Source organism: Alosa sapidissima, chromosome 18 (genome assembly GCF_018492685.1).
Source record: "Alosa sapidissima isolate fAloSap1 chromosome 18, fAloSap1.pri, whole genome shotgun sequence".
Classification (NCBI taxonomy): domain Eukaryota; kingdom Metazoa; phylum Chordata; class Actinopteri; order Clupeiformes; family Clupeidae; genus Alosa; species Alosa sapidissima.
This window is the reverse complement of record NC_055974.1, coordinates 18619747-18640179: the sequence shown is the minus strand read 5'-3', so window position 1 is coordinate 18640179 and position 20433 is coordinate 18619747. Positions and strand designations below refer to the sequence as shown.

At 45.1% G+C, this 20433-nt stretch overlaps 2 protein-coding genes across 11 annotated transcripts in view; both read left to right on the top strand.

The window, feature by feature from the left end:
- Positions 1 to 20433, top strand: part of LOC121689392 (solute carrier family 12 member 4-like) — a 54757-nt gene that overhangs the window by 28157 nt on the left and 6167 nt on the right. For 3 of the 7 annotated variants that reach the window (XM_042069158.1, XM_042069156.1, XM_042069157.1), the window contains 7 exons: positions 673 to 842; positions 1290 to 1421; positions 2398 to 2505; positions 3272 to 3424; positions 3899 to 4212; positions 5499 to 5632; positions 6274 to 7791. In XM_042069158.1, coding sequence (XP_041925092.1) covers positions 673 to 842; positions 1290 to 1421; positions 2398 to 2505; positions 3272 to 3424; positions 3899 to 4212; positions 5499 to 5632; positions 6274 to 6365 — 1103 coding nt within the window. In that variant the 3' untranslated portion in view covers positions 6366 to 7791. Of the gene's footprint in view, positions 1 to 672; positions 843 to 1289; positions 1422 to 2397; positions 2506 to 3271; positions 3425 to 3898; positions 4213 to 5498; positions 5633 to 6273; positions 7792 to 8571; positions 8589 to 20433 lie in introns of those variants that run through there. The other 4 variants (XR_006024767.1, XR_006024766.1, XM_042069159.1 and 1 more) reach the window with 4 other exon arrangements.
- Positions 9207 to 20152, top strand: tox4b (TOX high mobility group box family member 4 b). Of its 4 annotated transcripts, none has more exons than XM_042069217.1 (9): positions 9207 to 9296; positions 11703 to 11774; positions 12356 to 12625; positions 15242 to 15499; positions 15752 to 16087; positions 16470 to 16550; positions 16979 to 17671; positions 18264 to 18418; positions 18862 to 20152. In XM_042069217.1, exons 1-9 carry the CDS (start codon positions 9291 to 9293, stop codon positions 18917 to 18919), a joined length of 1929 nt encoding a protein of 642 aa, XP_041925151.1. In that variant the 5' UTR covers positions 9207 to 9290; the 3' UTR covers positions 18920 to 20152. The 4 variants fall into 4 exon arrangements, with proteins under 4 accessions (XP_041925151.1, XP_041925150.1, XP_041925149.1 ...); XM_042069216.1 differs by having other exon boundaries at positions 12332 to 12625; XM_042069215.1 differs by lacking the exon at positions 9207 to 9296 and adding an exon at positions 9304 to 11384.

Here is a 20433-nt window from a genome sequence, read left to right as displayed (position 1 = left end):
CTAATCTAAAACGCACATTAACAAGTTGGATAGAAACCTGTTTAGGGGGTCACGGCGGGAGAGGGGGATGGAGGATGAGAGAAGAGGAGAAGAGGAGAGAGGGAGGAGAAGGACGGAGGAGAAGAAAAGAGAGGAGGCATGAAGGCCAACTCCGTGGTCATGGCCTGACCCCACATCTGGCAGCAGAACAAAGGGCCTAGATCCCCTTTTAGATCCGTGATTAAGAGATGCTTGATGGAAATCCCTCTTCTGTCGATCTCATTCTTTATCTCCTTTCCTCCTCTTGCCCTCTTGTCTTCTCACTCTATCCCTTCCTTCATCCTTTCTGTCCTCCCCCCTTTTTTACTCCCTTTCCCTCTTTCTTTCCCTTTCTCTTTTTTTTCTCCTTTCATCTTCCTCTTCCCCTCTCCCTCTCTCTCTCCTTTACCCTGCCTTTTCTCTCTTCCTCTTTTCTCTGTCTCTCTTTCTCTCTCTGTCTTTCCTTTACTCCCACCTTTTTTCCTTCTCCCTTATCTCTTTTTCTCCCCTTTCATCTTACTGTCCCCCTCTCCCTTCTCTCTCTCTCTCTCTCTCTCTCCCCTCCCCCTCTCTTTCTCTCCTTTCCTCTCTCTCTCTCTCTCTCTCTCTCTCTCTCTCTCTCTCTCTCCCTCCTCCCTGTCCCCCCTGTCTCAGATACGGTGCGGGTGACCACAGCGGCCCACTTGGCTCTGCTGGTGCCCAAGAACATCTCCCTGTTCCCCACCAGCAGCGAGCCCTGCACCGAGGGCACCATCGACGTCTGGTGGATCGTCCATGACGGAGGCATGCTCATGCTGCTCCCCTTCCTGTTGCACCAGCACAAGGTGTGTGTGGTGTGTGTGTGTGTGTGTGTGTGTGTGTGTGTGTGTGTGTGTGTGTGTGTGTGTGTGTGTGTGTAGGCAGCTCAAAGATCAGCATGCCATTCCTGCATAGTCACAGGTGGACAAGGAGAGCTGTGTGTGTATGTGTGCGCGTGTGCATGCAGAAAAGCACAAGATTGTATCCGTATTGTATTACTGTGACTGGAATGTGTGTGTGTTAATGGGTAGGAGGGGACTTGTTAATACATTTTTCTGTGCTGGTGTGTGTGTGTGTGTGTGTGTGCATGTGTGTGCGTGCGACTACCCTACACTAATTAAAGGTCACATACTGCAGCAGGAGGGGGGCAGATAGAAGTGTGTGGGGGGGGGGGGGGGGGTCATGTTTGTTCAATGAGTGTATGTGATCATATCCAGTGTAGTAATTGTATGTGTGTGTGTGTGCGGGGTCAGGTGTGGCGTAAGTGTGCCATGCGGATCTTCACAGTGGCTCAGATGGAGGACAACTCCATTCAGATGAAGAAGGACTTGGCCACCTTTCTCTACCAGCTGCGGATAGAGGCCGAGGTGGAGGTGGTGGAAATGGTAAGACACACACACACGCACGCACGCGCACACACACACACACACACACACACACACACACTTTTTCTCCTACCCTGATCTCACATACTCCACCGATGTTGCTTTTCATCCTATTGCACTCACATTTGCGGGCATATCTGTGACCTTAAGGGCCTGTGTCCACCAATCGCGTTTTTTGCGCCAACGGTGGCTATTTTCTATACAAATCCTATGAAGCTCAGCATTCACAGCGCTCGGCATTCACAGAGCTCGGCGCCCCCTCGGCGGAAAAAGGCTCTCGGTGCTGACCGTTTACTTTCCTGCAGTGCTCAGAGCGCTCGAAGTTTAAATCTGTTCAAGTTTTAGAACAGCGCTGGGCTCGTCAATGTCACTTCTCTCACGACGACTGTAACCTACCAACAATAAACGCTTGACCGAGGCGCTCTTAAAATGAGGCTGAGGGCGCTATGAGCGCAAAAAAAAGTGAAACTGTCAAATGGTTGAAGGAAATCTCACAAATCTGTTTCCCTTCTCTCCTCTTTCTCTCTCTCTCTCTCTCTCTCTCCTCTTCTCTCTCTCTCATTTTTGCTCTTCCTATCCCTCTCTCATTCTCACCCACTTCCACCTCTCTGCTCTACCCCCTCATCTCTGCTCTACCCCCTCATCTCTGCTCTACCCCCTCATCTCTGCTCTACCCCCTCATCTCTGCTCTACCCCCTCATCTCTGCTCTGCCCCCTCATCTCTGCTCTGCCCCCTCATCTCTCTCTCCGTTTTCTCTTCACTCTTCTTCTTCTTCTTCTTCTCCTCCTTTCTTTCTCTCTCTTCCCTCTACCCATTTGTACTCCCTTTCTTCTTTCATCCACCGCTTCTCTTCCTCTTCCATTCTGCTCCCTGCATTCTCTCACTCTCTCCCCTCCTTCTCTGCTCCCCCTCTCTTTCTCTCTCTCTCTCTCTCTCTCTCTCCCCCCCTCCTCTCTGTTCCCTCCATCCCTGCAGCATGACAGTGACATCAGTGCGTACACGTACGAGCGAACTCTGATGATGGAGCAGCGCTGCCAGATGCTCCGGCAAATGCGTCTCTCCAAGTCCGACCGCGAGAAGGAGGTGAGGAGTGTGTGTGTGTGCGTGTGTGTGCGTGCGTGTGTGTGTGTGCGTGCGTGTGTGTGAGAGAGAGAGAGAGAGAGAGAGATTGATTTGTGCTATTTGTGGGTGTGGCAACAGCAGTGCTAAATCTGGAGATGGAGAGTTGACCATTGTGCGATTGACGCCCTCTACTGTAAGCTACTCTAAATGCATGCGTTTGGTACGGGACTGCTGGTCTGAATTATTCATTCAAGACATTGAGAAAGAAAGGGAGATTGATTGATTAATTAAATGTCCTTTCCGTTCCTGTCCCACACACACACACGCACACACACACACCGTGCCTCTCTCATTGAAGCGAGGGCGCTGGAGCCTTGATGAAGTAAGTGCATAGCCTCCCAGTAGCCTGTGCACTAGCGTAGCATACCGAGTGATTGTCTGTCAGAGTAAGTGTCTGTGTTTGTGCATAGGTATGTGTGTGAACATGTGTATATGCTTTGGTTGACCATATGAAATAATTGTTAAGGGTAAGAGCAGGCTTAACTCAGTCTCTTATTATTTTCAAGATTGCTGTTGGGCAAAACTTAGTTAGAAGTAGTCAGAATATATATGAATTTTTTTTTATCAATATAAGTAAATATAGATAAAAATATTGATGTATACAAAGTGTGGCCTTTTCTCCTTTTCTGACCCTACAAAAGAGAAACTGCCGTTCATTTAGAGAACCGGTACCCCAGTGTCCAGTGCTGTGTTGTGGTCAGTGATGGTGTGTATGTCCACCCCGTAGGTGTATCTCTCTCCCATACCGAAGACAGAGGCAGTCTACACCAACCCCCGCAACCACAACAAGAGACAGGTAGAACGAGAGAGGAAGAGAGGAGGATGGAGAGAGGGGAGTAGAGGAGGAGGAGAGCAGGGAAGAGCTGAAGAAAGGAATACAGTGAGATTTTGAAAGAACAGAAACAAGAGAGGAGGGAAAGAGACAAAAAGTAGCTGCCGTGGACATTGGGAGGTTGTCACAAATTGCTAATTCATCCTGTGGTGTGTGTGTGTGTGTGTGTTTGTGTGTGTGTGAATGTATGTGTGCGTGCGTGTGTGTGTGTGTGTGTGTGTGTGTGTGTGTGTGTGTACTTGTGTGTGTGTGTGTGGTTGTGAATGTATGTATGTGTTTGTGTGTGTGTGTGAATGTATGTGTGCGTGCGTGTATGTGTGTGTGTGTGTACTTGTGTGTGTGTGTGTGTGTGTGTGTGTGTGTGTGTGAATGTATGTATGTATGTATGTGTGTGTTTGTGTGTGTGTGAATGTATGTGTGCGTGCATGTATGTGTGTGTGTGTGTGTGTGTTTGTGTGTGTATGTACGTGTGTGTGCGTTTGTGCGTGTGTGTGTGTGTTTGTGTAATCGTGTTACCTGTAGGCTCAGCTGGTGAAGGACCGCAACTCCATGCTGCGCTTGACCAGCATCGGCTCCGACGACGACGACGACACAGACGGATGTTCAGGTGGAGCGGGAGCAACAGCAGCATCAGGAGGAGGAGGAGGAGGTGGGGACCGCAACGAGCGCAGCGGAGGAGGAGGAGGAGGAGGAGCGACAGGGGCAGAGAACCAGCGGGTGCACATGACCTGGACCAAAGAGAGGGCGCAGCGGGTCCTCCTCACGCAGACGCAAACTTACACACACTCTGGCTGCAGCACGCCCGAGGGCTTCAGAGACATGCTCAGCATCAGGCCGTGAGTTTACACACACACACACACACACACACACACACACACACACACACACACACACACACACACAGAGAGAGAGAGGGAGAGCTTCAGAGACATGCTCAGCATCAGGCCGTGAGTTTACACACACACACACACACACACACACACACACACAGAGAGAGAGGGAGAGCTTCAGAGACATGCTCAGCATCAGGCCGTGAGTTTACACACACACACACACACACAGAGAGAGAGGGAGAGCTTCAGAGACATGCTCAGCATCAGGCCGTGAGTTTACATACACACACACACACACACACACAGAGAATACACAATACATTTAGAGAATATAGGCAAGCACACACACACAACCATTTTTCAGGTCTTTTTCAGAAAAGTCTAAAAAGTTTACAGCATTCTTGCAAACGTTGTGCTTTCATACACAATAGGGTTGGACTGGTGATATGCCGGCTTGGCATATGATTCATTTTGGACTGAGTAGTAGGATGAAGTATCAGGGCTACATGGCCCTTGAAATGAAGATTTTTTAAGACCACACTTCGCAACGAAGGACTTTTGGCATGTCCTTGAATGCGTTGCAGACACGGGGAACTTAACTACGATTGCATGGAAAGAAGCCCTTGAATGTTATTATATCCTCACAATAATCATGTAAAATATTGTTCAATCTGTTGGAATACCTTACTCCAATGTACGTGCAATAGAATATGCATTTGTGTCGTTGCAACACATATTTCCGTATTAAAATAGACTAGCAGCAAATGTATTGCATTTCCCTGCTTATCTGCAGGTTCATAAAGGTTCATTATGTCCCATTTTGTAGATAAGGATATCACTTGTAACTCTGTTTCTAGTGGAAGGGGTAGGGGTTCAAATTAGTAATTGGCTTCTATTCAGCCTATATGTCTACAGTCAAACATTGCGATGGACAATGACAGGCTGTATATGTTTCTATGTTATAGCAGAGGCACTACAATGCACTGTGTGGTGGTGGTGGTGGGGTGACTCTTAGCAACCCAAACCTAATACGCACCACACCTGTAGAAAGACACACAGCTCTCTTTTTTCTATTGACACACCAGCATTGCAAACATCACTATTCATTAATAAGAACCCATCTGTTTTTAGTTGTCATTCTGTTTTGCGAACTCAACTCAAGCTCAAACTAAATTTAAATTGTAACTTCTGGTTATTACAACCTGTTACCAGTTTATATCTATCTGTTACATATTAGTTAAATGTGTTTATAGATAAAGATAACATTTGGTCACTAATTGTACCTCCAGGGACCAATCCAACGTACGGCGCATGCACACTGCGGTGAAGCTCAATGAGGTCATCGTCAACAAGTCCCATGATGCTCGGCTGGTCCTGCTCAACATGCCCGGTCCACCCAGAAACCCAGACGGAGATGAGAACTGTATCCTTCACCAAATCTTCACCATCATTAATTTGTATTACCTGTAATTCCAATCTAAAATTATTTCTCAATACTATTATTTAGATGAGTTAGTTAGGTGTATATAAGGCTGTGTCTCCATTAAGCCGGGCAAATAGAATTACGTATATATTAAGTAAAATTGATCTCATCCACATAATAGCTTTTGTATAGTTTTTAAAAATTGTTGCATCCACACTAGAACACTTACACGCCATAGAAGAGTTTGTTGTTGGTGGTGTCTGGAACATTAACTTTTATTTAACTTTTATAACCACATGCCATGACACAGATACAAAATGACATGTGTACACACTGCAACGTGAACCCAATGTTTTGAGATTTATCCACCCCAGAGATAATTTTCGAAAAAAGCATTGTTTTCAGTGTTTTAATGTGGACAGAGAAATAATAAAATAAATAAGTATGCATATTTAGATTTACTCAATTAATGTGGACTGGACCTTAATATGCATCTTTCTATTTGTCTGTATCCATCTCCGTATATTATTATATGTTATAATGGTAATGATGTTCTCTTTGGACAAACTGATGAACACCTCTGCCCTGTTGGTAGCTACAAGCTTGGATGTCACTCAGTAATCCTTGACTGACCCATTCAGACATGGAGTTTTTGGAGGTACTCACAGAGGGGCTGGAACGTGTCCTATTGGTCAGGGGAGGAGGAAGTGAGGTCATCACCATCTACTCCTGATTGAACAGCAAGATGGAAATGTTTCCAAATATTTTTTTTGCCAACAGTGAGGGGGTGAAAGGGAGGTATTGCTAGCAGATGGATGCCCCCTCCCTCCTCCAAACAATCCAAAACCCCAACCTTAAGTACTGACATTAATTGGCCATTGTTATTGCAACTCCCACCAGCTAGTATATAATAACTTTTTGGCCATTGTTTCCCTCTCCTTCTACCACTCCTTGTTAGACCACTTGAGAACATTTAAAAAGCCAATCCACATCTCATTCCAATTCACCCCCTCAAAACAAGCAGTGTCTGAGTGCTATGTTTGAGTGCTCTGTGCTCTTTGTCGACCTGTGCGTGTGGGTGTGCGTGTGTGTGTATGTGTGTGTGGTGGAGAATGTATAGGCCCATGAGTGTATCATCAAAAGTAGTTGACTGAAAGTGAGATTGAAGATTGAAAGGGAAATCAGGGACCAGTTGTGAGCTGACAGACAAGACAACACAAGTTGGATAGTGTGTTAGTGTGTGCGTGTCTGTGTGTGTGGTATCTATGGAGTGCGGTGTCGTGGACCAATGTTTAAACCACACAAAACACAGTGGAACAGAGATTGTGTTCCATTGGATTGACTCAGGAGTAGCTTCAGTAGGTTTGATATTGGACCTGGTGTGACCATATGTGTGTGTTTGAGCGAGTTTGAAGGTAGTAGTATATGTCGATCCATCATGTCAGCTCTGTGCACATGTATGGTCATCAAGAAGAAGTGTGTGTGTGTGTGTGTTGCCCAAAAGGCAAGGGGCAGGAGGGGGCAAATTTCCTTTTTGAAAAGGGTAACAGTGTTGTAGCAATATAGATCTGGCCTTGTTGCACATTGGACCACTATAGAGAGGACCATCACAAAGCATGCTGTTCAGTGATGTTAAGTGTTCAAACTGTGGTCTGCAAAGTGTGTGTGTGTGTGTGAGAGAGAGAGAGAGAGAGAGAGAGTGAGTGTGTGGTAGTGTAATTGCTTGTAGAATCCATAATGGGCGAAGTTATTTGTGCGCTGCTTTTTTCTTCGCTTGACACTTTTGCGGTCCTGTGCTGTCCAATCCACCACCAAAACTATACCTCCTTTGCCATCGTCTCCTGGTGTCTCCTGCTGTGTGTATGTGTGTGTGTGTGTGTGCGTGTGTGCGTGCGTGTGTGTGTGTGCATGCGTATGTATCAGCTGCCTACAGCAACGCTTGTGAACTCAACTCAACAGAGGAGTGGGAAGGAGACATTTTATTCCACTAACCTTCTTGTCTCAGTGTTGTTCATTTAATGTGCAGGGATTGTATTTGTTTCTGTTTCTTGGCTTGTATATACACAAAGATGTCCCAGATTTTATCTTTTTTTTTAATGCCATCAGTTGAATATTGACAACTGCTTGAAAGCTGGGAATAAACCAATTTTGTGAAGAAATCCAAAGGTTTAATTGTCTATTCATTTAATCTGTTTTTACACACATAGAGTTGCATAAGTTTTGGGTGGTTGTTCAAAGACTTCCCGAAATCCAAACAGAAATAGCTCTTTCCATGTCTAACTTTCCATACATGTCTGAAAGGAAAACTGAAAGGCAATTTTTCACATAGACCCATGTTTCAAAAACAAAGATGCCCCCAGAGTGTAGCACTGTCTGGCCACTCTAGTTGTTGGCTGCAGCAACTTGAGCTAGGTAGCACCAATTGTTTTCCGTACCGACAATAGACCTACTCGGTGACCTCAAGAAACACATCTGAAAAATGGCCAGAGTTCTCCAAGTATAATGACATGACACATTACAATTTCAACTGACACTTTTATCCAAAGCAACTCAGAGAAAACGATTGCAAGACCGTCCCCCCCACCCCCCAACGCAGGGTTACGTCCTTGTTCAGAGGCACAGCAGTGGCAGCCATGACTCTCAGGCTTCTACTTGGAAGCCCAGTTACCATTACCACCACAGAAAGTTGAAGGAATATTATTACATACACTTTTCACAACATAACATTTGAATATAAAAAAGCAGTCTGAAGAGCAACATGCTCAAAAACATCATACACATTAACGTTTCATATATTTTCTCAGTCACGCTTTTGCATTTGCTTCAACTGCAGACAATGATGTTCATGGGCTGTCTGTATCCTTATATCTTTATTTCACAATTGAATATAGTCATGGATTTGTAGTGAGATTGAGGGATGGGGTTAATAAGGCACTTAGGTGTATGTGTGTGAGAGAGAGATCTCAGCTCTAGAATCTGCTGGATTTCACGAAACATGTTTGCTACGAGATTGCAATCAGAGGCTGTACCTTTAAGAGACATTACTGGAACTGCAAGGTGACACCTGTGTGTTTTAATCCTCTTTGATATAAGGCCTAATCTCAGGGGACTACCAGGGGGATTTTTTGGACAACAGTGTCCTGAGATTAAGCTCTAAGAAAACAATCTGGCATCAAGGGACTGTTTATTAACAGTGTCATCATTTTGAAGAGTCTTTTAAATTTATTCCATTTTCAAGTTCCATATCTTGTCAGAGGTGAGAGTGGTAGAGGGTGTGTTGTTATATTAACACACATTAATTTTACTTCTTTATGCATTATAAGATGAACTTTTCACGAAATAGAACCTTTACTATGTTGGGTCTTGTCCCCTGCAAGATCCCCAATATAATTCCCCCTTGATATAATAATCTTTCTAAATTGAAAAATCTGGAGAATATATTTGTCACATTTTCTATCTACCACCATCCAGAAGAAGTTTCTGTTGTATTACACTATCCATACCAAAAAAACATCTACTCTGGCTGCATCGAGAACAGGTTGTACGTCACTTCCGTTAGAAAACACAACCCGGAAACTCCTGCCATGTTGTGATTTTTTACGAGAACCGCTTTGGTCGGAGAAGTGGTGAGACAGAACTCAAATCAATCAGGGCGAGTATGGAGGTAAGAAGAAAAGCGTGGGAAGTTATTAAATAGAGGTCTTTCATCTGTGGTTTATTCAAAAAACCAAACGTTTTGGTCCGTACCGTACCATTCAGAGGTGTACTCGCTGTGAAGTTTAACACTCAAACAATCCTGACCACACTGAAAGCTAGCTAGCCAGCCTGGTTAGCTGGCCTAATACCCCAACTTCCTTATTATTGCAGCTAGTTAGCTTGCGAATTTTCCATATCCATACTGTTCATATTGCTATACTATAAACACATTCCACATTCAACTTACATTTTTTAGATATATACTGGTAGTTGCCAGAATAGTTGGCTGGACCTTGCGTTAAATTGCTAGCTGCTTATGTAGCTAGCCTGGGAGCAGTGCATAGTGAAACTACTGTAACGTTAAGTTAGTCAGGATGGCTCGGTAATGGAAAGCACAGCTGACTCTTTAGCTAACCATCTCATTGTCCCTTTAGCTTCTAATCACATGTCACCCCTGCAGAAACCTTATCTCCTGTCCTTTCTCCCTATTAACGTGACTGTTTTCGAATATCATGCCAGTGAAATTATCAGCTTACCTCTGACTATAATTGGTTTCACATTAGCTGTTTGGCAATTTGATTGGGGTCGATCAACAGCTGACAGTCACATTAACGTTACTGACACTCGCATTGGTGTGAGCGAGAGTAGTCTACTATTGTTGTCGCTGTCAAGTAGGCTAACGTGTTCTGTAGCACATTTTAAATAGGGTCTGCCGTAACGCCATCGAGGCCTGCGTTTGTTTTCAGAAACAGTATTCTGAAAGCTGATTGGGGATACATGGGTAGGTAATGTTACTTTTAGTGTGTTTCCTACTCCTTTGCATGTTCCCTCTAATCAACCAAACACACGCGTTTCGTATTTCAGGGGGCGTTTTGTGCACCTTGCCAGGCCTTGAATGGACTGAACCACAACACTGAAATGACAGGGGGGAACGGAAAGTCGATGATCAAGTGTGTTTTTCGAGCGTCAAACACTCTTGTGTGATTTACATTGATGTATTGTTTTGTATCCACTGCTAATATACTAGGTACTTTACAACCGCGTTGTGGGGGTCAACATAATTGGCAAGTGTGCCCCTTGAGGACGTTCCTAAGCCCACATCCATAGCACGGACTCGATTGAGGCACCTCGGGCATTTTCTACTACGGCTGGGAAACCTTTGGGATTCGACTGGACCGATAACCCATGTTTTTTTTTCCCGTTCTGCATGCCAGGGAAGTTGGGGAATAGTTTCGCAGTTTTGTACACCGGCAGATACTTCAATGCAAGCACTTCATTTTTCGTCTAGTATACACGCCAGTTTATGCACGATGGTTTTGCTGTAGACCTATTTTCCATGTGGATGTCATTCAAATTGACTAGGCTGCAGTGGTAACGTTAGTCGCTTCAGCTTTACCGATACTCCGTTGACATGTCTTTAATGTTGTAGTATTAGTGTTTGATACGGCATTTCCATACATGTCTAATGGGTTTCGGGGTGGTGCGATAGTGAGCAAGGACCTCGACCTCGAGACCCTATAACGGGATTCGATCAAGGCAGCTAGCAGGCTAGGCAAATCGAGCTAACCTTACTGCAGTGTGCGTCAGGCATGGTTATGAGGGAAAACTTAACGGGTAGGACAGGTTATTTTTGGTGCAACTGAGGCCATGGACATGCGTGATGCTAAGCAAAACCATGTGTGTCATTTGATAATGTCCCGTCACAAAGTGTACAGCCAAGTCGACCACCACTTTCGATAAAGAAAAAATCTGTCAACGTTGCACCGTGACCCACTCTGGACAGTGTCAGTCACCTCCTGGGTGCACGAATGACTGGATCGTTGATTCAAGTGCGAGCTGTAATGGACAGATACACTTTCTTTTTACACATGTAACGTTATCATCACAACGGTTATCAAAATCCCTCTCAGGTCCACGCAAGTCCTTTTTTTCAGTAAGCGCCTGTAACGACATGGACCTGAATTTTTACGCGGACCTTTCGGAGGACACCGGACAACCCGGCGACCCCGAGTTCCTTGACTCGCAGCCTTTTAACGGATTTGATGTCGGCAGTAAGGTGACGCCACGGAACCTCCGTGCAAGGGCATGCCACTGCTTTTGAGTGTCACTCAGTATTTTGCATTCGTGCTGTTCCACGTAGAATGATTTTTAACCATGTCTTTATCTAAAAGTTGGGAGACACTTGACTAAAGACTGTTTAAACGATTCAGCAGCTTGTTGTCTTGGCCTCTCCTTAGCCTATTGTGCATGTCAGCAACAACAACAACAACAACAAACCTTTCTAACCCCTTAAGTGGTTGCCCTAATTACACTCTAACTTGATGATGAAACTTTCCATTGTCACAGCTGACATTTGTTTTTGTTGCATTTGCAGTTTCCAGGAGGGGGTGACAACTACCTGGCCATCACCGGAGAGGGCCATCATCCCTTCCTCTCCTCCTCTGAGGTAAGGCCATGGTCTGGTCAGTGATGTTTGCTGTCTCTGCTACAGGGTTATGTCTGCAATAAGTTAATAAAGTCGCACAAATTATGTAGAATGAGATGCACACAGAGATTTTATTGCTGAAATAATCAGATTCATGATGGTTTGTCATATGAGTAGACATGACATTTTACAACCATACTTGCAGAGAAATTGTACACTGGTGACATAAAGATGATTCATTTGTATCACTCCATGTCTATTACAATTAGGTTGTTGCCAAGCTGTCATGTTGCCAGTTTGTAGTTTTGTGTATATTAAAACGACTAATGTGGATGTAGATCATTAATATCTAAACCTGTCTGACTTCAAGACTGCATTGTGTGGCCACATAATATGCCTGTAAGTGTGATGTGATATGTGCAAAAAAATATCTAATGGCATCTACTGTAATAACATCCATTTCCTCTCTTCTCTCCTTCCCTTCCCCTCCCTCTCCCCATTCCATTTTCTCTTTTCTTCTATTTCTCTTTCTCCCTTTGTCTCCTCTCCTCTTACTCTTCCTCTGTCGCTAAAAACAGTCCCTCTCTCTCTCTCACCTGCAGACATTCCACACTCCCAGCCTGGGAGATGAGGAGTTTGAAATCCCGCCCATCTCGCTCGATCCGGACACGGCGCTGGGCGTGTCCGACTTTGGCGAGCTGTCTGACGGCGGCCCCGCCGGGGGCGTCCACGGCAACGCGGTGGTTGGGGGCGACGACCCCTCGTTCGCCTCCACCTTCGTCAACAACCCTTCGCAGGGCCTGGAGCACCTTAGCCTCGGGGTGATGGGGCAGCAAAGTGGTGGCACACTGCTGGGGTCTACCCTGGGCATGGTGAGCTGTGGGGTGGCATCTGTAGGGGGCCGGGGTAGGGTAGAGGGTTGAGGGGGCTGGTTAAAGTTCAAGTTGACTGGTATTTAGCAGACACTTTTATCGAAAGCGACAGAGACTCAAAACGGTGGGTTTGGGAACCAAGCCACGGTTAACCGTTTGTAAGGCGGTGATGTTACCGTTGCTCCTCCATGCACGATCTGGGGGCAGTGATCCCTGCGTCTGTGGATTTGATGGGGAAACGTGTCCATGCAAAGATCTTACACAGATTAATTCAAGTGCGGAGAAGAATAATTTAAATTTGAAAAGCTCTCCATTCTGACCTGGGAAATCTAGACCATCAGTTTTGTTTTGGTTGACTTATTGACACAAGAAACTTGCGTCAGTGCCAGACCCGACCCAGTCAGGGGGCGATTGAAATTTGAATAGGGGGTGTTGCCAAAAACCCAATACATTAGACATGCAGCGTACATTTGTACTGCAGCCTACAAACAATTACCTGATGTAGTATTATCAAACACACACACACAGATCGCCGCCAGTACACACAGGAACCGACAAAACCCAATGGTATTTGAACCTCTATGATAATGACTTTATCATAGTTCCAATACACTGGCACAAAAGTAAAGGTCAATTTGCCGGCAATGGAAAGTTATATAGCTTAAATAGCCAATATATTAGCAATATAAATAGCTAAAGTTGCTGCCCCTTACCAATATATGTATATAATTATATGTTCATATAATTAGAATATCATGTAAAAGTTGATTTATTTCAGTAATTCCATTCAAAAGGTGAAACTTGTATAATGTATACATTTATTTCACACAGACTTGATATATTTCAAGTGTTTATTTCTTTTAATTTTGATGATTATAACTGACAACTAATGAAAACCCAAAATTCAGTATCTCAGAAAATTAGAATATTGTGAAAAGGTTCAATATTGAAGACACCTGGTACCACACTCTAATCAGCTAATTAACTCAAAACACCTGCAAAGGCCTTTAAATGGTCTCTTAGTCTAGTTCTGTAGGCTACACAATCATGGGAAAGACTGCTGACTTGATAGTTGTCCAAAAGATGACCATTGACACCTTGCACAAAAGGTCATTGCTAAAGAGGCTGGCTGTTCACAGAGCTCTGTGTCCAAGCACATTATAGAGAAGCGAAGGGAAGGAAAAGATATGGTAGAAAAAAGTGTACAAGCGATGGGGATAACCTCACCCTGTAAAGGATTGTGAAACAAAACCCATTCAAAAATGTGGGGGAGATTCACAAAGAGCTGGAGTCAGTGCTTCAAGAACCACCACGCACAGGCGTATGCAAGACATGGGTTTCAGCCGTCGCATTCCTTGTGTCAAGCCACTCTTGAACAAGAGATAGCGTCAGAAGCGCCTCGTCTGGGCTAAAGAGAAAAAGGACTGGACTGCTGCTGAGTGGTCCAAAGTTATGTTCTCTGATGAAAGTAAATTTTGCATTTCCTTTGGAAATCAAGGTCCCAGAGTCTGGAGGAAGAGAGGAGAGGCACAGAATCCACATTGCTTGGAGTCCATTGTAAAGTTTCCACAGTCAGTGATGGTTTGGGGTACCATGTCATCTGCTGGTGTTGGTCCACTGTGTTTTCTGAGGTCCAGGGTCAACGCAGCCGTCTACCAGGAAGATTTAGAGCACTTCATACTTCCTGCTGCTGGATGGAGATGCAGATTTAATTTTCAGGACTTGGCACCTGCACACAGTGCCAAAGCTACCAGTACCTGGTTTAAGGACCATGGTATCCCTGTTCTTAATTGGCCAGCAAACTCGCCTGACCTTAAATAGCCTTAAATAGAAAATCTATAGGGTATTGTGAAGAGGAAGATGCGATACGCCAGACCCAACAATGCAGAAGAGCTGAAGGCCACTATCAGAGCAACCTGAGCCCTCATAACACCTGAGCAGTGCCACAGACTGATCGACTCCATGCGCCGCCGCGTTGCTGCAGTAATTCAGGCAAAAGGAGCCCCAACTAAGTATTGAGTGCTGTACATGCGCATACTTTTCATGTTCATACTTTTCAGTTGGCCAGCATTTCTTAAAAAAAAAAAAAAAAGTTTGTATTGGTCTTAAGTAATATTCTAATTTTCTGAGATACTGAATTTGGGATTTTTATTAGTTGTCAGTTATAATCAAAATTAAAAGAAATAAACATTTGAAATATATCAGTCTGTGTGTAATGAATGAATATAATATACAAGTTTCACTTTTTGAATGGAATTATTGACATAAATCAACTTTTTGATGATATTCTAATTATATGACCAGCACCTGTATGTGTGTGTGTATATGTGTATGTATATGTGCGTCTCTGTAGGCACCCTAGGCTCCGAGATCTGTACACAAAAACAATTGCTACCAACAAGGGTTGGCAACCCACTCAAAAGCTAAATAAAGTGTTTCAACCAATAACCGACGAGATGCATGTTTAGGAGAGTTTTAATTGCACGGGAGGGAGGGGGAGGGAGTAGCTTACTAGCTTACTAGCTCTCTGTGTTGTTTGAACATCAACAGAAGTGACATATTCCCGCTATCGCTGATACAACCTTTAACATGATACTCTGTCCCCTCCCACTCCAGGACCTTGGCCACTCGATGGGCTCCCAGTTCAGTAGCTCCTCCCCCGTGACCATAGACGTCATGAGCGACATGAACCACGGGCTCCTTGGACACAACCAGCTGACCACAATAGACCAATCAGAGCTCAGTGCACAGCTGGGGCTCAGCCTTGGGGGAGGGACCATCCTGCCCCGCTCGCAGTCACCTGACCAGCCACTCTCAGCCAATGCCTCGCCAGCGGAGTCGCTCCAAGATGATGACATGGATGACTTCCGCCGGGTGAGTGTGTTTAGCGGTGTCTATAGACCTCTGAAGTTCGCCTGCAAGAAGGACCCAGAGTGACCATCTTTGTCCTTTTAAGGAGATCCGGGTACCATCTTTGCCCATATAAGGAGATCCGGGTACCATCTTTGCCCATATAAAGGGATCCAGATCTCCTGCCATCTCTCTTTCACGACTGGTTATCACTTTCTTTATTTATTCCTCAGTCTCATCTGACTCCTCCTCTTCCTCTTCCTCTTCCTCCTGCAGAGCGTTTTGGTGGACTCTCCCGTGTCCCTCTCGGTCTCCCCTGCGGTGATCTCGCTAAGCCCCTCGCTTTCGGACTCGCCCTCGGGCTCGGCCGCCTCCAGCGGGCTCCCGACCCTAGCGCGTCGTGGAGGGACGGGCACCGGGGCAGGAGCCGGGGGCAAGAAGGGCAAGAAGAAGAAGGACCCCAACGAGCCGGTGAAGCCTGTGTCGGCCTACGCGCTCTTCTTCCGGGACACGCAGGCGGCCATCAAGGGCCAGAACCCCAACGCGTCGTTCGGGGAGGTGTCCAAAATTGTGGCCTCCATGTGGGATAGTCTGGGAGAGGAACAGAAACAGGTTGGTGAACACACACACTATGAGAGATCTACCCATGCATACACACACAAACACACACACACACACACACACATCCACAGACACTATGAGAGATATATCCATGCATTCACACACACACACACACACACACACAGACACTATGAGAGATATACCCATGCATACTCACACACACCCACACTCACAGACACTATGAGAGATTGAGATGAGACCCAACAGTAAATGAATTCAGTCTGCAGTCACTTTTGAATAATTAGGTTTTTTTTGGTGGGGTTGTTGCTTTTTTGAGTTTTTAGCTAACCAAAAGGTTTATGCTGTGTGCTATCTTGTGAGCACCTGGTTTGTTTTTTTTTTGTTTTTGACCTGTTTTGTCTCCATTCTACAGGTTTACAAGAGGAAAACAGAAACTGCTAAAAAAGAGTACCTCAAAGCACTGGCAGCTTACCGAGCTAATCAAATGTCCCAAGTGAGTATTTGGCCAACCTATTAGTACCTCTGATGGTTGTCTGTGGGGTGTTGCTTTTGGCAAAGATTTGATATGCCGGAATTTTGACAGTTAAAATGTTCTACTAGTTTCGTGAGACACTGATTTTCAAACAAATGTTCATGCTTCACTTTCATAACCTTAAATCTCACGGATCTCACTACATCTCCTGGACCTTTATACTCAATAGCATAGTAGAATAACAAGCTCAAAGGCAAACTGCTGTGCTGTGCGAGTGAGAGACTACCTTGTTCGCACTGTGCACCTGTGCACTGTGCACAGATCAATGAAGGCTACAAGTCAACCATGTTTCATTTAGAATACACCTTCATCACCGAATGACTTTGTATGTGCTTGTTTTCACTTCATGTAACTCTGACTGTGTTTCTTTGTGTCACTGTGACTCTCAGCCCGTCATCGAGGTGTTGGACAGCACGCCCTCTCCGCCTCCCGCGGCCCCGGAGCCCTCCCCTCCCTCGGCACCGACCCGGTCCGCTCGCATCCCTCACCATGCGCCCGACAACAACACCATCACCAACATCTGCACCTCCAACATCATCCTGGACCTACCGCAGGTCACGACCCGCTCACGCACGGGTGCGCACAAACCGACTCCCGCCCCGGCCACGAACACCACCACCTCCGCCTCTCCTCCCGCCGTTACCAAGATAATCATCTCCAAGCAGGCGCTGGCGGCGGCCGGGTCGCCGGGAGCGACAGCGGGCGCCCGGCAACCACCTCCGCTCCAGCAGATGCAGCAGAAGCCCACGCCGCCGCCTCCACGTCTACAGCAGGCGCCACCCCCTCTGCAGGCCAAGCCTCGGGCCACGGCAGCGGGCACCTCCGCGTCCTCGCCGGCCTCCTCGATGGCTACGACGCCCCCGCCGCCGCTCCAGATCAAGATCGTGCCGGCCTCGTTGCAGACGGACACGCCCATCATCGTGTCAGCGGGGGAGGGCGCCAGCGCGGCCTCAGTGTCCTCGCCGCCCCCGCGCTCAGGGTCGCCCACCCCCGCAATGGCAGTGGAGATGGCGCAGCCCGCCGCCATAGTGACCGCTTGCTCGCCCTCGGCGGCCGAAGAGGTTGGAGAGACAGAAGAAGCGGTGAGGAGCTTGAGAGGAAAGGGGGGGTGTGGGGGGAGAATGAAGAGTGTGAATGAGGTGGAGTGTATATATGGGGTTTGGTATGTGAATTGAGAAGAGGACCAACAAATGATGTTAATGAGTAAAAATGGACCGAGAGCGTGTAACGTAATTCCTGACCGAGTTTTATACATTGACATTGCAAAACTTCTTCAGCTATGAGGTTAATACACAGGGCCGATACATATTAGTTATCGATCTGATTTTGATTTATTATAAAGTATTGTTTCATAAACTGGTTAATACAGAGGTGCGGTTAATACAAGGGTGTCAATACACTGTTGTGTTTTTTTTGTAATAAAACGATGCGGCTTATACACAGGAAATGACTGTAGGATAGTTGGATTTGACGAACCAAGAGAAAGAAGGGTGAGGGGGGTGGGGAAATTTGTTTGAGTAGTACTGTAACCTTACTCTTCTCCCTCAGGAAAGTATGTGTGAAGTGCACAAATCAAATTCAATATATCATTTATCACATTCATTGTATGACTCAATTGAATTGAATCAATTGAATCAATGACTCCATATGTGCTATATGTAATATGTCCATCAGATGGAGGTCGAGTTGAATGTGTCCCCTGGTCCGGACACGCCAGCCCCAGGGACCCCCAGCGTCTGTGTGAGGGCGGGCTGTAACAACCCACCAGTGGAGAGCAAAGACTGGGACCGCGAGTATTGCAGCAACGAGTGTGTAGCCACTCACTGCAGGTGTGCATACAAACACACACACACACACACACACACATACAATATCTAGTCCAACACACACATACATCATTATTTCTCAATCAAGTTCAGAAAGTAAACAAATTGAGAGTTTATCAGGACTTAAAGAATGTGCTAGACCAGTTGACTGATACAGTACAGTTGTATTATGTTATGTGGAAAGTATTATTGACAAAATCATACCTCATACCTCAAAAAGTCATACCTCAGTAGATCATCTGTCAAAGTCGGCCAGTATAAATCAGTTCTTTAATATCAACACGTAGGCATTTATTAATTCATCTGTTCTAAACTACTAAAACAGTCTCATCTTCTGAAATCGCTTGCCTTCCATATGAACCAACAGGGTGTTCCACATGTGAACAGCCTTCATTTCCCTCAGCTGGTTGGTGACTTGTGTTTTTGTTTCATTCTTTTCCCCTCAGGGATGTGTTCTTGGCCTGGTGTGCCATTCGTGGACAAAACTCCACCACTGTGACATAGGTACCTGCGGCAGGACTGTGTGTGTGTGTGTGTGTGTGTGTGTGTGTGTGTGTGTGTGTGTGTGTGTGTGTGTGTGTGTGTGTGTGTGTGTGTGTGTGTTTTGGGGTTTGGGTTTGGGTGGGTCCTAATGAATCATCGCGTGATCCACACTGGTCCTCTGCAATCTGCATTTACCTGCATTTGGGAAGACACAGCGAGAATTTAGCCACGCTGTGGACGAAGGAGTGGTCAGGACAGATGTGAAAAGATAATCAATATTTTCTATTTTTTGAAATGTATGTTTTATTTTTTGGTGCTGTTGTCATCATGAGTTTTAACACACACACACACACACACACTCACACTATTTCACCCTCACATGTACATCAATTTACAGACTTTTTTGCGTTACCTACCTGATCCATAACAAAGAATGGTCAATAGGAAGTGGGTGACTGTAGATTTTAGTATGTTAATGACCTATTTGCATGAAGGAGTAAGTGAGTATATAATGAATGAATGAATGAGTGAGTGAGTGGATGGATGTATGGATGGATAGATAGATTAGTGGATGGATGATGGATGTGTCGAGTAGACTGCCTGGAACTTTTTTGTCTTAGGGATGAGCAAATTTTTAACAACATATGAGAGAATGCATGTAACAACACATGTGAGAGAATGTCCTCAGTTACATCATTTTATTGAGCTGGATTTTAAGACGGATCATAATTTCAGGCGTTTTTTTAATCCATTTTGTGGTGGATTTGACTGTTAGGAAAAAGAACACATTTTTAAATCAAACATATTTAAATGTCTACAATACATACAGTTACATCACGGCAGCATACCAGTGTGCTTGTGAATGCATCAGCATTTTTTTTAAAGGGAGGCATGGAAAATTAAGCTATTTTGTACCTTTTTGAAGTGGCATTCTTCACCACTGTACATGAACCAGGATACATGTATATTTTTAAACGAGAAAAAAAGAAACAAACACTCATAAATATTTTTAGCATTGTTGTAATGGATCCTGTTTGCCAGGAAAGAAATCATTTTCATTAACACTGTGTCCGTTGCCGTGGAAAAGGACACCTTTGGAGTGACATACATTCAAGGGACCTGCAAGTGACACACTGAAATGCTCACAGAGCTAACTTTTCCTTACTCCTGACTTTTGAATGGACTTAAGAGAAGAGCGGGAATTACATCTCAACACGTTTCCAAATTAATAAATTAAAAAGTCTATTAGCAAAATCTACTGTATTGGTGGGGGTTTTTTTTCTCAAAATGTATCTGTTTTCAGTAGCCTTATCTGAAAATGTTTGGACAAATGTATCCTGTGCATGGTATTATTTTATTTAGGTATTTTTGGGGGGTCCATGACAAACTACTTTATAGATCTACAGGTCAGTCAGCATGAAAGTCAAGGAAATTATTCTATTACCTGCATTAACTCTGGACTTAAAACACAGTGGACCAACACCAGCAAATAACATGGCAGCCCTAATCATCACAGACTGTAGAAACATCAAATT